Source organism: Pediculus humanus, genomic scaffold, assembly GCF_000006295.1.
Source record: "Pediculus humanus corporis 1103172108284 genomic scaffold, whole genome shotgun sequence".
Classification (NCBI taxonomy): domain Eukaryota; kingdom Metazoa; phylum Arthropoda; class Insecta; order Psocodea; family Pediculidae; genus Pediculus; species Pediculus humanus.
The window spans coordinates 234999-250700 of NW_002987853.1; the positions used below are offsets into that span (position 1 = coordinate 234999).

At 27.3% G+C, this 15702-nt stretch overlaps 4 protein-coding genes across 4 annotated transcripts; 3 read left to right on the plus strand and 1 right to left on the minus strand.

Moving 5' to 3' along the window:
- Positions 1-2570: 2570 nt before the first annotated feature.
- Positions 2571-3668, plus strand: Phum_PHUM520890 (uncharacterized protein; the record flags this gene model as incomplete). Its single annotated transcript, XM_002431256.1, has 2 exons — positions 2571-2819; positions 3558-3668. The coding sequence occupies 2 exons, from the start codon at positions 2571-2573 to the stop codon at positions 3666-3668; spliced, it is 360 nt and encodes a 119-aa protein (XP_002431301.1).
- A 3202-nt stretch (positions 3669-6870) lies between these two features.
- Positions 6871-9942, plus strand: Phum_PHUM520900 (uncharacterized protein; the record flags this gene model as incomplete). The annotated part of the gene is made up of 7 exons (XM_002431257.1): positions 6871-6897; positions 6942-7568; positions 7652-7938; positions 8216-8379; positions 8991-9298; positions 9429-9591; positions 9776-9942. The coding sequence occupies 7 exons, from the start codon at positions 6871-6873 to the stop codon at positions 9940-9942; spliced, it is 1743 nt and encodes a 580-aa protein (XP_002431302.1).
- Positions 9943-13932: 3990 nt separating this feature from the next.
- Positions 13933-14733, minus strand: Phum_PHUM520910 (uncharacterized protein; the record flags this gene model as incomplete). The annotated part of the gene is made up of 2 exons (XM_002431258.1): positions 13933-14264; positions 14304-14733. The coding sequence occupies 2 exons, from the start codon at positions 14731-14733 to the stop codon at positions 13933-13935; spliced, it is 762 nt and encodes a 253-aa protein (XP_002431303.1).
- Positions 14734-15248: 515 nt separating this feature from the next.
- On the plus strand, positions 15249-15491 carry Phum_PHUM520920 (Bladder cancer-associated protein, putative; the record flags this gene model as incomplete). The annotated part of the gene is made up of 1 exon (XM_002431259.1): positions 15249-15491. The coding sequence occupies one exon, from the start codon at positions 15249-15251 to the stop codon at positions 15489-15491; it is 243 nt and encodes an 80-aa protein (XP_002431304.1).
- Between the last annotated feature and the right edge of the window lie 211 nt (positions 15492-15702).

The following is a 15702-nucleotide window of genomic DNA, read 5'->3' on the forward strand; positions in this document are numbered from 1 at the left end:
ATTATTAAATAATTAAGTGTGTTAATTATTAATCAATAAAAAAATTATTACATCGTTTCGAATTAATGTAATGTTATTAATAAATAAATAAATAAAATTATTAATAAACGAATTAGTTAAAGAAGATTAATAAGGTTTCGTATCGGGGGTGGGGGAGGGAATAAATAGAGAGAGGGTGGGATTTTTTTAGGTCATATCAAAGTTTTTTTTTTTTTTTCTTCTCCCACGTAGTAGTAGGCGTGCAACTTTTTATTACGCAGTTACACCCATAAGATATTTTTTTTTATATACTTTAAGGTAATTACAAATTCGTAATTGACATTTGACGTGGCACGAACGTTTATAATTATTTTTAAAAAAAAAATTTTTTTCCTTTCCCAACGGGTGAAAAGAAAAGAAAAAAAAGAAAGAAAAAAAAAAAAAAGAAAAGAAAATTATGTTTTATTATTTTCAGGTACGACGGTTAAATCGAAAATTCCAGTTATAAAGAAAAAACGTCACACGAGATCTCTCGATTCTTACATCGACAGAGTTTCGCCAAATTCTAAGTCAGGTCTTCGTCAATTTTTTACGTGTGCGTGAGGGTGGTGTTGTCGTGTTGTCGAACCTTGTTCGACAAAAAAAAAAAAAAATTTTTTTTTTTTATATATCTGTCGTTCAAACTGTCGCTTATCAACTCGTAATTTTATTCCCCCGCCCCTCCCCCACTTGGGTTCAGAACGGAAGTAATTTGGAGAGAGAGTAGAAAGGAAAGGATTTTTTTTTTTTTTTTCGTTGAAAATCTAATGGAAAACATTTTATTAAAAATTACAAAACTTTTGCGTTAATGAGTCACCATCATTATTTAGCACCGGAGCTTTCATGGATGGTTCCCGAAAACTTTTCTCGTTAATAAATTTTCTCTCTCTTTCCCCCTCCCCCCCCTCTCTCTCTCTCTCTCTCTTTCTTTTTAAAAATATATTATGCGTGTAAATACGCACGTTTTTCATTTTTTTTTTTACGATGAAAATTTTTAAGAAATTTTTTCGTGAAAGTTAAACATCAAAATCATTCATTTTTTTTTTCATTTCCGTTCCAGATATTAAAAAAATAATAATAGTAATAATAATAATAATGAAGAAATTAATTGAATTTTTAATCATGAATAATAATAATAATAATAATTTTTATCGTTCTCGAACGTGAAATTAAGTTTTACGCATAAAAAAAAAATTTTTTTTTTTTTTTTTATTCTCGATATATATCACAAAATGGAAATGTGTGGGGGGGGGGAATTCTAATTTTTTTTTTCATACGTTGGCAATTAATCGGGGGGGGGGAACTTACGAGTTGAATGAATTGGCAATATTTTTTTTTTTTTTTTCGATTTTTTTTATCCGTTGCATGAATGATCGATTGTGTGCTTCTTCTTCTTCTTTTCCCTTCTTCTTCTTCTTTTCCTTCTTCTTCTTCTTTTCCTTCTTCTTCTTCTTTTTAATTTTTTTTTTTTTTTTTTTTTTTGGTTGGGGTACTAACTGATGCTGGGGAAATGATGATTGTTCATATTGTTTTAATTTTTTTTTTTTTTTTTTTTTGACATAAAAATTCTCTCATTCCCCTTTTCAAAAAAAATGTTTCATATTCATATTGAGTGTTGTAACCTTTATTGGATTTTCTTTTTGTTTTTTGTTTTTTTATTGTGTTAACAAGAAAAATGTTTTTTTTTTTTTAAATGAAGGATGCGTTACATCGTATAATTTAATTGTTTAGTGTGACGTAACAACGGTTAATAACTCTTCCATAGTGGAATTAATAATTTATTTTTATTTATTTTTTTTTTTTAAGTTACAGATAAAAAAGAAAAGACAGGATTGAAAATGTGTGGGAAGGAGATCGCGGCGGCGGTGGTGGTGGTGGTGGGTGTGTGTGTGCGTGTGATAAAAACAAAAAAAAAGTATTATTATTGGAAAAAGTTGGAAAAATCACACGAAAAACACATTTTCAACATTTTCCATCCACGTGATTGTTATTTAATATTTTTTATGCGTGAAAGTAAATGACTACTGTTAATCGAACGAAGCAGGGAACGAAAAAAAAATGAATGAATGATTGATTGATTGATTGATACGTTCGTTATCAAAAAAAAAAAAAAATAATAATGACCGTAATAATAATAATAATAATAAAGAGCATTAATAAATAATTATTAACGTTAATTATTTTCAGGTGGAACACGTGTGTTTCATTTTGAATTATTAACGTCGTCCATGTTTATTTTTTTTTTTTTAACTCGTTATTATGTTTGGATGTAAAAAGAAGAAAACGTCGACTGCTGGAAAATGATTGATTCATTCCATTCATTCGTTTTTTTTTTAGGTTTCGGATTCTTTTTTGTTGTTGAGCGGAAGTTGTAATCGGTGTTGTCGGGCTTTGTTTTTTATTAACAAGGTTTCATTTTTCCACAATGGCAGCTTTTCTTCTTATTATTTTTTTGTTGCTTTTTCGGAAGTTATGTTGTATGATGATAAATTTTTGTTGCTTGTTGTTAAAATTGAACGTGTTGACGTTTCGCAGGGCAAACACTATCCCAAATGGATGGATCAAACGCGGGAGGAGATGGCAGTGGGGTAGGAGGTAGAAATCAAGTCAGTTCCGATGGCGGTACCGGTTTCGGAATTGCGAGACACAGAAGACTGGAAGCCATTACTCAACCGCAGGGTTTAATCAGGCCGGATACTCCACCGCCGACCAGATCTCTTTTATTAGATTTTGCGGCTGCCGAACAAGAATCTAACGAAGAACAACCTCTAACGAGATCACCTCCGGGCTATTCGTCATCGGTAAGTTTAATTAAAATTTAAACATTTATGGGAAGAAAAAAAAAAGGAGAAGAAGAAGAACAAAACATTGCCCCCTGTTTTTTGATCAAAAAATTGTTTAAATTTTCATTTAATATTCGTTTAAAAAAAAAAAAACGACAGAAATACCAACATTTACCAAAAAAAAAAGCGCCATTTTTTTTTTTTTTTTACTTTCTACTTTCTACTTTTTTTCTTTTTCTTTTTGTCATTTAAATTTCTTTGCACGTAATTAATTTATTAAATGAACTTGTGACATTTACTCTCTCTCTAAAGCACTTTTTAAATTCACGCCGTTACAAAAAGAATCGATTTTTCTTTTGACTGGTCTCACATTTTCCAACAAATTTTTTTTATTGCATTTAAATTTAATTAAAAAAAAAAAAAGAAAAAAAAAAAAGAAAATTCGGTTGTTTTTTTGTTCGAACGGGGAGAAATGTCTCAGCAGACAAAATATTACGTCACTTTTCAAATAATAATAATAATAATTGTTTAATTTTTATGACGTCATTCATTTTTCTTTTTCTAAAAAACTAATTTCTTTTTTATTTATATTATTATTATTTATTTAATTTGTCGTCGTTTTCGTCGTTTTCGTTTTTGTTGTTATTACTTTTATGTAGTTTTTCTTGTTTTTTATTATTATCATTATTATTATTTTTTTTTTTTTTTTTTTTTTTTTTTATTTTGTAAATGCTTTCTCTCTAACGATGATTCAAGGAGGATGTCAAATCTAAACTTTCCGGGCCGAAGAAACTCGTCGAGAATCTCGATGTTGAATTGCCGAGTGAGTTCGAATGTTGCTTTTGCACTACGAAGGTAGTATACTGATTTCATTCCCTTTGAATCCTTCTTCTAGTATACGATAATCAAAAAAAAAAAAAAAAAAAGTCTGCAGTTTCTACTAGAATGTCTAGAATTTTCCTTTTTCTTTTTTCTTTTCTTTTCTCTCTTTTTTTTTTAAACGATTTTATCTTATTTTCCTGAACTATGAAGTAGATTCCGCAACGATGTATCGATGTCGGCGGTAAGGTTAAGGTTTTATTTTTTTTTATTTGTCGTCACGTGGTTTTTGACAAATAAGTAAATAATCATCACCACCGGAAGTCAGTCAGTCAGTCAATCATTCATTAATAAATTCTTAAACACTTTTAATATTACCACCTTTCGTGACGTGACACCGCGCCTACTCATTCATTCATACAAAATTAATTAAATTAAAATTGGAAATTAGAAGCTGCAGATATACAAGTGGGGATTGTGCGTGTAATTAAAAGCCCTTGGCAATGCTTGATATACATATATAGATTTACATACATAAATAATTATTTTCACCTTTTTTTCACTCACTCGCTCACTCACTTACTTATTATTATTATTATTATTTAATTTCTCGTCTGATCTTTTGTACTGTATATAATATCACTTGTCACGTTCCGGTAACGATTTGCATATTTAGTTAATTGATCCCCCAGCAATAGGAAAAAAAAAAAAAAAAAAAAAATTGTTTTATTTGCTTTAAATGATTTTTTTTTTGTCCCCCGACAGGAGAGTGACGACAAAAGTCGCGTTTATCCGAGTCCCCCATATTGTCTCGATATTAAATGATAAACATTTTCATAACGTTCTGCTGAGGTTTTGATTTTGTACGAGAGAGAGAGAGAGAGATGGAGTGAGACAGAGTAACTAAAAGACACGTTACAACGTTACATACATTAAGAATCGTGTTTTTCTATTTCACTGTTCCTTCCGGTTAATTTAAGTATTTGTTTCTCTCTCTCTCTCTTTCTCTATCTATATCTCTATCTCTCTTTTTTATTTGTTTTTCCCGCTGTCCAAAACTGCGACTTTTTCATGTTTGATGCACATATTTATACAATTTCACTCATTATTGATTTATTTATTTATTTTTTTTACTCTCTCTCTCTCTCTCTCTCTCTCTCTCTCTCTCTCTCTCTCTCTCTCTCTCTCTCTAGCTCTTTCTATCTTTCTTTCACCCCCGAGGATTGTTTTTCTTTTTCTTTTCTTTGCACGAAAATTTGTTCGTTTTTTCATTCAATTTAAACAAAAAAAAAAAAATAATCATTGAATCGATATTTTTTATTACCCCTTCTCCCACTCACGCCCTCGCCCTCGCCCTCTGCCCCCTCTTCCCCCGAAAGCTTTAGGTTGTTTAAATAATTACCACCTATTGAAAACAAAAAAAAAAATTTTTTTTAATTTACCTCTCGTTTGTTATTATTTTATGTGTGTCAGAAAAAAATTTGTGATTGAAAAATGCATTGCAGGGAAAAGAACATTCGGCTCGAAGAACCAAATCCATTTGATACCATAGTGATAGTAGTAGTGATAATGGTTTTAAATGAGTAGAAGTAAACCGATGTTGACTGGGTTTATAGATGATGATGATAATAATAATAGATTGAGTAGATTTGGCATGAATAAAAATAAATAGTTGTCAATAATAAAAAAAAAAAAAAAGTAAATAATTTTGTACCTGCATGGTGTGTATCCTGCATCTTAGCAATATATTTAAATATATTAACAATTATCAGTCACGATCGTCGCCGAAAAGAAGAAAAGGTGAGTCGAAATTTTTTATAAATAAATTTTTTTTGTGTTGTTATTACGAAGGTAAAACAAAAAAAAACGTAATAATAATAAATTTTTTTTACGACGCTTCGAAATTTCACTTCCCATTTCGAAAGGATTAATAATAATTTGTTTTTTTTTTTTTTTTAAATTATTATTATTATTATTTCGTGTCACGTTTGAGTTTGTAATTGCGTCTGTCATCCGTCTCGTAGTTTTTTTTTTTTTTTTTACGACTCGATTTTTTAATCGAATCTCCCGGAAAAATTTGTTTTTCACGGGAATTACACGGCACGCGGCAAGACCCTCATTTTCTTCCCAAAATTATTAGGTAAACATAAGTTAATAAGAAATAAGCGAGATATTTTTCTAACAATTTGTTTGTTGTCGTCGTTTGTAAGGTTTTATTATTTAATTGAAAAACAACCGTTTGAAAATTTTGTTTTCGATATTAAATTAATAAATAGATTTGTTATTATTAATTGAGGTTTAATTAACGGACGCGATTTTAATTGACTTATTATTTAATAATAATAATAATAATAATAATTAATTGTTTGTTTGTTTGTATAAATTTTTCGACGTTGTTTTGTTTTTTTTTTTTTTTTTTTTTCTCTTAAATGAAAAATTTGTTTTGATGATTCCTTTTTTTTCTTTCACGTAATTTTTGGTTTTGGTCGTTTGTCGTTGTCGCGAAAAATTTTATTATTCATTTCCGGGAAAATAATACTCGGGGGAGAGGAGGGAGAGGACAGAGGATTTTCGCAAATGCCGTTGTTATAACTTTTCCCATTTTTTTTTTTTTTTTTTAAATAATATCAAAAAAGTTGTATAATTTAAAAAGTAAGTATTCGTTTGTTTGAAGTTATAATAATAATAATGAATTTTAAATGTTTGTTTTTGAGCTTTTTTACCCGAGCCGGTTGCATGAAATTATTATTATTATTATTAATAATTACCCGTAGTAGTAGTCGTCTCAGTTAATGGTTTGTTGATAGTTATTACGTTTGTTAATGAGTAATTTTATTATTATTATTCTTCTTTCTATATAAATTTTGATTAGAATTAAAAATGTTTCTTATATTTAGTAAAACGAAGAAGAAATTTTTGTGATGAAAAAAAAAAAATCGATTTGAATACAAATTAGGGTAGCGTCAAAAAAAAAAAAAAAAAAAAAAAAATTTACTTTTTCCGCCTTTCCAACTCGCATTTTTTTCCGATAAATCAACAAAATTTATTTTGTGACAAAAACAATAATAATAATAATAATAATAAAGAAAAACGTGTTGCAACGTTGAAAAAGACAAGACGAGAAAAAAAAAAAAAAAAAGGAAAAAAAACGAAACGAAAAGAAAGAGTCTGGAATTGTAAATTTTTTTTTTTTTTTTTTTGATAGATGTTTTTATTACGATAAATAACAGCGAATTCTCTGATAATAATAATGATTTATGAGTATATATATATAAATGTAAAAAAATTTTTTTTTGTTTTTCCCGTTTATTTTTCCGACAGGATTTCAAAGATTTCGTAGATGCTGAAAATCTCATGCCGTTGCCGACGAGTGATTTCCATCAACCCGTGTGCATGGAAATGAAAACGATGAACACGGATCCGGAAAGATATTCAATGTACAAAGAAAACGTTCGCGCGATTTCCAACAACAACAGCGTAAGCAAAAGGATAACAAAATTCGGAATAGAATCATTAGAATGTTCGAAAGGTGAAAGTGAAAAATTCATATCATGCGAAGGAGTGGTGAAAACATTCGAAGAGAATAAAAACGAAATGGGGGGAAGCGTTGATAGTTCGGACACGTTCGCGAGTTGCAACACTCACCCATTTCAATCCGAAGGAGATCTCACGTCTGACGTCATTAATCAAAGTTGTGCCATTTTCGATTACGTTTTAGACAATAGCAGTAACCTGTACGTGAATCCTCTCGATCTTCCCTTGGACGAAAGTTCAAACGTTTTACGCGGTTTAAAAAAAAGTGCATCCGGTGATACAGCATTAAGGAGTTTAGTTAATTCCACGACGGACAATTTGATTGGAAATATCGGACGTTCGCCGGAAAGAGGGAGCAGAGGGAGTTTGAATTACGTATCCGTACCTAAACATAGAAAAACTCGATTTCAACAGGTCAGTTGGTGTTTTATTTATAGCCGTGGTGTGTGGGGGGAGGGAGGGGTGGGAATCCATGTTAAATCTGAAACGATCTTTAGGGTAGATTTTATATATTTAATTTGTGTTTCATCGACTGTGTTCTCCAGTCCGTTGTCGGAAGTAGGAGAAATAGTTTTCCCGGTTGGGTCAATCACGAACATCAACGTTGCGGGTCACTAATGACCGGATCTCATTGTTTCGGTGAACATTCTAGAAGGTGTCCGACCGAACTCTGTTGGACTTGCACGAGGTTTCACATAAGCAAATCCGAACACGCCGTTTGGCGTACGTCATCAATTAGTTTGCAAGATATCGATACGGATGATAACGGTGCTTCCATGATGGAGTAGGTCAAAAACGAATCCTGACGGTTTTTGTTTTCAAAATTCGTTACTAATCCTCCGACTAATTTGTTTTTAATATAACACGATTGCATAACTGTGTCTCGACTACTAAAATTTGTCGTTTTAAACCGGAAATGAATAATTCGTTATTTGTTTTCAGATTGTCGTGTTTTTTTTTTTTTGTTTGCGATAACCGTGGTTAACGAAGTCGTTAATAAAATAACGATAATGATAATTTAATAAAATGTTTTTTTTTTTTTTCCAGGGGGTAAAATCTAGGGGTAAATACGGTGACACACACGATAGATCACTTAAAAAAAGAGATTCGCAAGAAAGTTTAGAAGGGAAAAGGGAAAAATATATTCCGATAAAAGGTTTCACGTCAGCGACGAAACTTATCAATCAACATATTTTTGGAATGCAAAACGGAAGGAGTAGCAAAGGTAGTTTTTTTCTTTTTTTTTTTTTTTTTTTTTTTTTTTTTGGAAAAGTCTCGGAAAATTTTTCCCTATCAGGAGGAGAAGAAGGAGGAAGAGGAGGAGGAGGAGTCGATGAATGAAAATAAGAAGAAAAGTAATTTTTGATAACCCGCATAACTGTCGAGTTTTTTGTTTTTTTATCTTTTTCAATTAGAATTATTTTCCCACAGTTAAAAAGTGAATTTTTTTTTTTGAGTTCACACGGTTCACAGAGAGAGGGGGACACGCGCGTGAAAAGCAGAAAATCTCGATTTTTTTTTTCTTTCTTTTCCAGTTTGTAAAATTAAATTTTTTTTTATTATTATTAGATTAAGGGATGGAATTAATTTTTGTACGTTGACTTTTATCGTTAGAAAGTACCCAAAAAAAAAAAAAAAAACTTCCCCCCCCCGCCCACCCTCCCTCTGCGAAACTTTTCAAATTCGTTCGATGTTCGAATTTACGAATAAATATTTTACTTTTTCGAAAAAATGAAAAATTCCATTCATAATTCATTTCAATCTATTTTAAATATCATGTTGGAAAATTAATTTTTTTTTTTCTGTCTGTTTTGTCTGTTTGTGCCGTAAAAAAAGGAAAAAAGACCGAAAATAAAAATCCGACGGCGGATTCTATTGAAAATTGGAACGCGATGAATTCAGATCAAAATCGTCGTTCAAAATCAATATTGAAAAAAACGGAGCAATCATATTCGAAATACATGGATCCGGAATCGGAAAAACTAATATCGGACACATCATCCGTTCGCAGCATGTTTATACCAAATCCCAAAGATGTGGGATTCGATTTTGATTACGGGAGTAAAGATCAGAACAACAGCATCGTCACGTTCAACAACAGATCGTCGAGAGGAACGTCACCATCATCGAGCATGAAATATCAAGTTAGTGCTGATGACGCAAGTTTTTTTTTTTTTTTTTGTAAATCGGGTACGGGGGGAAGGGGGCGGGGGGCGGGGAGACAGAAAAAATAAGGAAAACTTTTTTTTTTTTTTTTTTTTTATTGCGTTTCAGACAGAATCCGGGATTAAAAGTCTCGCTACGAAATCGGGAATGAAATCTCATCATGCACTGCCTATAAAATTTATTGGATTTTCAACGGACTCGTCAGATTACAAAAATGAAAGCATAAAATCTCCTTTGCTACTTTTAGACGATTACTGGAAAGGGGGAAAAAGTTACAGGGATGATGATGATGATGATGATGATGATGAAAATGATTATAAAAAAAAAATTTATAAAGATAAATTGGAAAGTCTATCGTCTTGCATTTCGTCATCAGGTGAGCGGTAGAGACAGGACACGTGGTGCGTACATAAGTGCAGAAATTATTTTTTTTTTTTTTAATTTTTTTGTTCCAGGAGAAACGGGATGCTGCGGAGGAAAAAAATATTCACGAGAATCGCCTTTGTATATTTGCCCACCACCACCACCATCACGTTGTCCCCCTATGGATGGAGACAATTCACCCACGGAGGAAACAAATCTTTTAACTTCGAAATCATCAAAAGACAAATCATTATCGTAGCAGAAGTGGTGGTGGTGGAAGGAAGAGGTCATAGTTCACGAAAAATAATTTCGATATCCGCATTTAAAACAATAACAAAAAAGAAAAATTATTTTTTCTATGTTTTAGGATTTGGTAAAATCAGCTCAAATAAAAATTTTAAATTCCCGAATCGATTGATTGAAAAAAAAAAAAAAAAAAAAAAAAAATGACTGCCATGGACTTTATCGTTTTATCACTCAAAAAAAATAAAAAATAAAAAAAGTTTAAACGAATGAAATTTTTAATATATATAAATACATTTTTTTTTTTTTTTTTTAAATGTTCTAGAAAGAAGAAGAAGAATTCACGCCCGCAAGTGCGCTTTTTCACTCCCATTTTTTTTTTTTTTTTTTTAATTTTCATACGGATAAATTATTATTATTATTATTATTAAAATAATTGTTAATGGTCGGAAAAACTTTTTTTTTATATATTTTCAATTAATTGTTATTATTATTATTAACGGCCGGTTATTAATACACGTGCACACACACACACACACACACACTCGAATAGTTTGACGTCACATATATTTTAGATATTTATATATATATACGTATACGTTATGAAAATAATAATAATAATAATAATAATAATTCGAAAGCACGCCTTATAAAAAAACTCGCACCCTTTGCACGCTTTCGTTCGGTAAACAAAAATAATAAAATTAAATTTCACCCATTAGAAATTTTTAATAAATAAATAAAATAAATAAATAAATAAATTAGTTTTTGTGATTTGATGGGATTTAGATTCGAGTTTGTTTTTTTTTTTTTTCATTTTTTTTTTTTTTTTAAATAATATCGATGACGATTATGATGATGATGATTATGATGTTAATATAAATAATAATAATAATTTTAATAATAATAATAATAATAATAATAAAATTAGGCTCATCGACTAGGAAAAAACGTTTTTTATATATATATATAATAAGTATATATACGTATATGTTTTAATCAAGTTTCGTCTGCTTTTTTCCTTTTTTTTTTTCTTTTTCTTTCTTTTTTTTTTTTTTATTATTATTATTATGATTTTTTTTCATTAAGTTCGTTACGTACGAAAATTAATTTTGAGTTATTATTATTATTATTATTATTATTATTATTATTGTTTTAAAAAAACATGAAAAAAATTTTTAATAATAATAATAAGAAAAAAAAATTCAAATTGTTTGTTAACGATGCAATAAATAAATAAAACGATTTAGTTAATAATAATGATGATGATAATAATAATAATAATAATAATAATAATAATAATAATAATAATAATAATAATAATAATAATAATAATAATAATAATGAGAGGGATGGATGATTCTTTTTATTATTATTATTATTATTTATTTTTCGTCGTGCTTACGTTTAGATAATTTAGAAAAATAATGTAGATTTTGAAAAAAAAAAAAAAAAAAAATTAAATAAATAAATAAAATTTTGTTTTAACCCCCTCTTGCCCCCTCATCCCCCCCGTAGGAACTTATATGAAATGATAATCATGTGTTTTTTTTTTTTTTTTTGTTTTTTATTTCTTCCTTTTTGTTTCAACGATTGATTTATAAAAAAAAAAATTTGTTCGAATTTGTTGTTAAACATAAAACAACAACTGTTAACAACAACAACAATAAATTGATAAGAAAAATTATCAAACAAGATAATTCACGTAAAATACACAAACACACACACACACACTCTCATAATACGTATGTAATTTTTTTTTTTTTTTTTTAGTTAAAACTTTTTTATTTATTTATATTATTATTATTTATTTATTTAATTGACGATATAAATAATTATAATGGATTTAAAGTTTTTAAACAAACAAAAAAAAAAAATGTCTTAATTAAGGTTTTATTTCGATACAATATACAAACAAAAAATAAAAATAAAATAAATTTAAAAAAAAAAAAAAGTGCTGTGATTTTTTTGTATCAGTTGTGATAATTATTATTATTATTATTATTATTATTATTATTATTATTATCATTACTATTTTTATTATTATTATTAATGAATTTTGGTGCTGGACGCCTTATTTTGTCATAACAAAAAATAAAATAAAATAAAATTTTTGACGTTTTATTTTTTTTTTAATTTTTAAATTATTTTTTGTTATATTTTTATTTTAATTATTATTATTATCATTATTATTATTTTCGTTAAAAATTGTTTATAAACATCAAAATGGCGAAGTAAGTTCAGAATAAGAAAATGTTTTTTTTTTCTTTTATTTTTTTTTTTTTATGTAAACATCAATGTAAAATAAAAATAAATTTTATTATTAATAAAAAAAAAAAAAAAATTATTTATTTAAAAGAATTCCTTATAAATAATAGAAATAATTAATTAATCGATAGAGGAAATGCATGATATAAATTTGACGTAAATAAAATTTTTTATTTTTCATTTCCGGTTTAATTTTTTTGTCGTATGCGGCAAAATAGAAAAAAAAAAAAAAAAGCGGGGAAAATTTTTATTTTGTTATTGTTTTTGCGTCAAAACGTTAGTTAAATTAAAATCGAAGCGCTGAACGAAATTTTTTATTAGAAAAACATAATAAATAAAACGTTTTTAATCATCGTCGTCAATCATCGAATGGGAAATTTTTTTTTTTTTTTTTTTTTTAAATGAATGCGAAAAACGTCGCACGAAAAATTTGGAATTTTTAAAATTTTGTATCAGGCAAACATGATGTTATAAAACGTTCGAATGAAAACGATGAGGTTTGTGTTGTGACTTTAATTTTTAACTCATTATTTTTAAATTAATTTTTTTTATTTGTTAATGTCTTTGTCAACGTGTTTGAAAATTTAAAATAATTAAATTAATGAATTTTTTAAAATGATATCTTTTATCGCATTGTGATCATATTACTTTTAATCATATTTCTTTTTTTAAACAATTTTTTCTTTAAATAAATTTTTTTATATTGAATTAAGAATAATTTATATTTCAATATAAATAATTACATAAGGATAACAACAAACAAATAATAATATTAAATTATATTAATGAATATTTTATTTATTTATTTTTTTTTATAGGAAATAATAAAACAATAAACTTATTTTAAACAAAAATTTATAAAATAATTTCCATCCTGCAGTCTATTTTACTTAAATTCGAAGAAGTTTGGTGAAATATTTAATGTAAAAAATTATGGCATAATAAATAAGCATATATTAACAACAATGTTTGAAAAATTCATATTTATGTAAACTATAAAGCAAATATGCTGTATACGAGAAGGTATGTAATCAATGTTTTTTTTTTTTTTTTTTTTTCGCTTTATAAATTGTATAAATTATCAGGTTTACTAAACCTTGAATTTTAAATTATGCAAAACATTATTATTATTACATTGCATGATTGCTTATAATTATAAAAATTTTTTCTTTTAAATTTATTGACTAGACATATCGAATAGTTTTTTTTTTTTTTTTTTTTTTTTGTAAGTAATTATATGTATAAAAGTGAAAATTTTTTTTTTTTTCCCTTATTTTATAATATTTTAAAAACTAATAACTTATTTTATTATTTAAAAAAAATTTTGATATTTTTCTTAAAGCAAAAGACACATAAATTATACAAAATTTATAATTAAAAATTAACATAATTCGTTAAATGTTTTAATAAATTTAATAATAATTTTTTCCCACTTCTATTTATACTGGAAAAAATTATTTAATTAAAAATATGAGTAATGAATAGTGATTTTGACTATTATTTACAATATTTTCAGTGTTTTATCAAAGAAACATTTTGATAAAAAAAAAAAGAATTGTTTTTTTTTTTATCTATCTTTTCTCGATGAAAAGATTTTTTTAAAAAAAAAACAAAACAAATTTAAAACGAGTGAAAAAAAAACGAAATCAATAACAAAAATTTTAAAAAACAAACAAAGTTAAGTTTTAGGTATGGTAGGGAAATGATTTTAAAAAAAATATTTACATGATATAATATTTCACCAATAAAATGTTCTTTGTAAAAATCCTGCTGCGGAACAAAACCACTCGGATGCTGCTATTCTTATATCTTTGGCAGATCTAACGGCTTTTTCTTTTACAGGAGAATCTTTTTCATCAAGATATGGAGGGAGATCTTCTAAATCTAATGTTTTGTCATTGTCAATTAAAGGAACTAATATTTCTTGATTATTTTTGTTTTTAGATATTAACTGTGCTTCCATGTCAGTATTTTCAGATATAATTGTAGCAATGGTTTTAGGATCAATGTGATCGAAAACAGTCATTGTACATTTTTGATGTTCAACATCGATAATTACAGATAAAACACCTTTCATTTTTTTCATTAGTATATCTTCCAAATCTTTACGAGTTTCCAAGTGTAATCCATTTATATATAATGTAAGTACTTTTTTATTTTTGTTATTTTGACATTTTTGCCCAGTGTTTTTGTTGTTAGAATTATTTGAATTTTTCAATTTTTCTAATAAATTTTTTGCCTTATCTTTAATGTCAACATTTTTAACATCTTTCCTGTTGAGAATTAAATTAACCGCTTCTGTAACACCAAATGTAGACCGAATTTTATCTATATTAGAATTAGTGTCCGATAATAATAATAATGTATCCAAAGACGTTAATAAAACTTCTTCGTCCGAGGTATCTAAAACGTAAGTCAAAAAATTTATAGCTGTTTTATCTTTAACTATTTCTGAATGATTTTCAGGATTTTTGGCGAGTTCTTTGTATTTTTGTACAGCAGATAATGGTGTTAATGGGTCAAGATTTGTGTTATTCATTTTCTATAATCAATCTATTGTCCACGGATAATCACGGTAATATTGTTGTTAATACGTAAAATTCCATATTTATTTTCAAATAAAACTCAAAAACTAAATAATCTCATTTAACACGATCAATTAAAAAAAAAAAAAATTTTTTTTAACTACGTACATTTTTCTAGTCATACACAAATGATGACCACGGTTAATTTTAGTTTCTAGACGTTGGAACGTTATTTTGTTAAAAAAAACGAAAAAAAAAAAAAACAGTTCGATGCCTCCGCGATCAATATTTTTGATTTAATATTTTCGCAGCTGATTTTTATTTATCAAGTTGGTACGTTTGTATACAGCCTTGATTTTGTATCTAAATTTTTATTCAACCTCGAGACAAAAAATTCTTTTGTTATTAATCAACTCCAATTGACTATTTTAGATGGATTCAAGAATCAAAAACTCAGTTTTATTATATAGGAAACATTTTTCAATAAATATAAGTGCTTAGTGCGTATATAATTTAAATAAGGAGTAAAATGTATTGTTTACAATGGATGATACCAGTTTTATTAATACCAAAGCCTGTGAATCCTGCTCTGCTTCATACGCATGTTATGTTCATGATATTATACATAACAGGATTTTTTCTTGAAAGAAAACCCTGCACAATGTGTAGTGTTGTATTTTTGGCCGCTGTATTTTTGATTTGTTATAGCGGTTGGGGTAATTGTTTGTTTTGGAACAACGACTGTGATTCCGTACGTTGTGAAAATGGGTGACATTTGTAATTTCTTTAGAAACTTTTTTTTTTTTTTTCTCTCCCCTCTTAAATTAATAATATTCAATAATATTCCCCTCTCCCTCATGTATATTTATTTTCATTTTGTTAATGAGTTATGTTTTGTATAGGTATGTAAATTTTTTTATTATACATGTAAATAATCGATGAAATTAAAGTTTTATAACATATTGATGACATATATTAAAGCC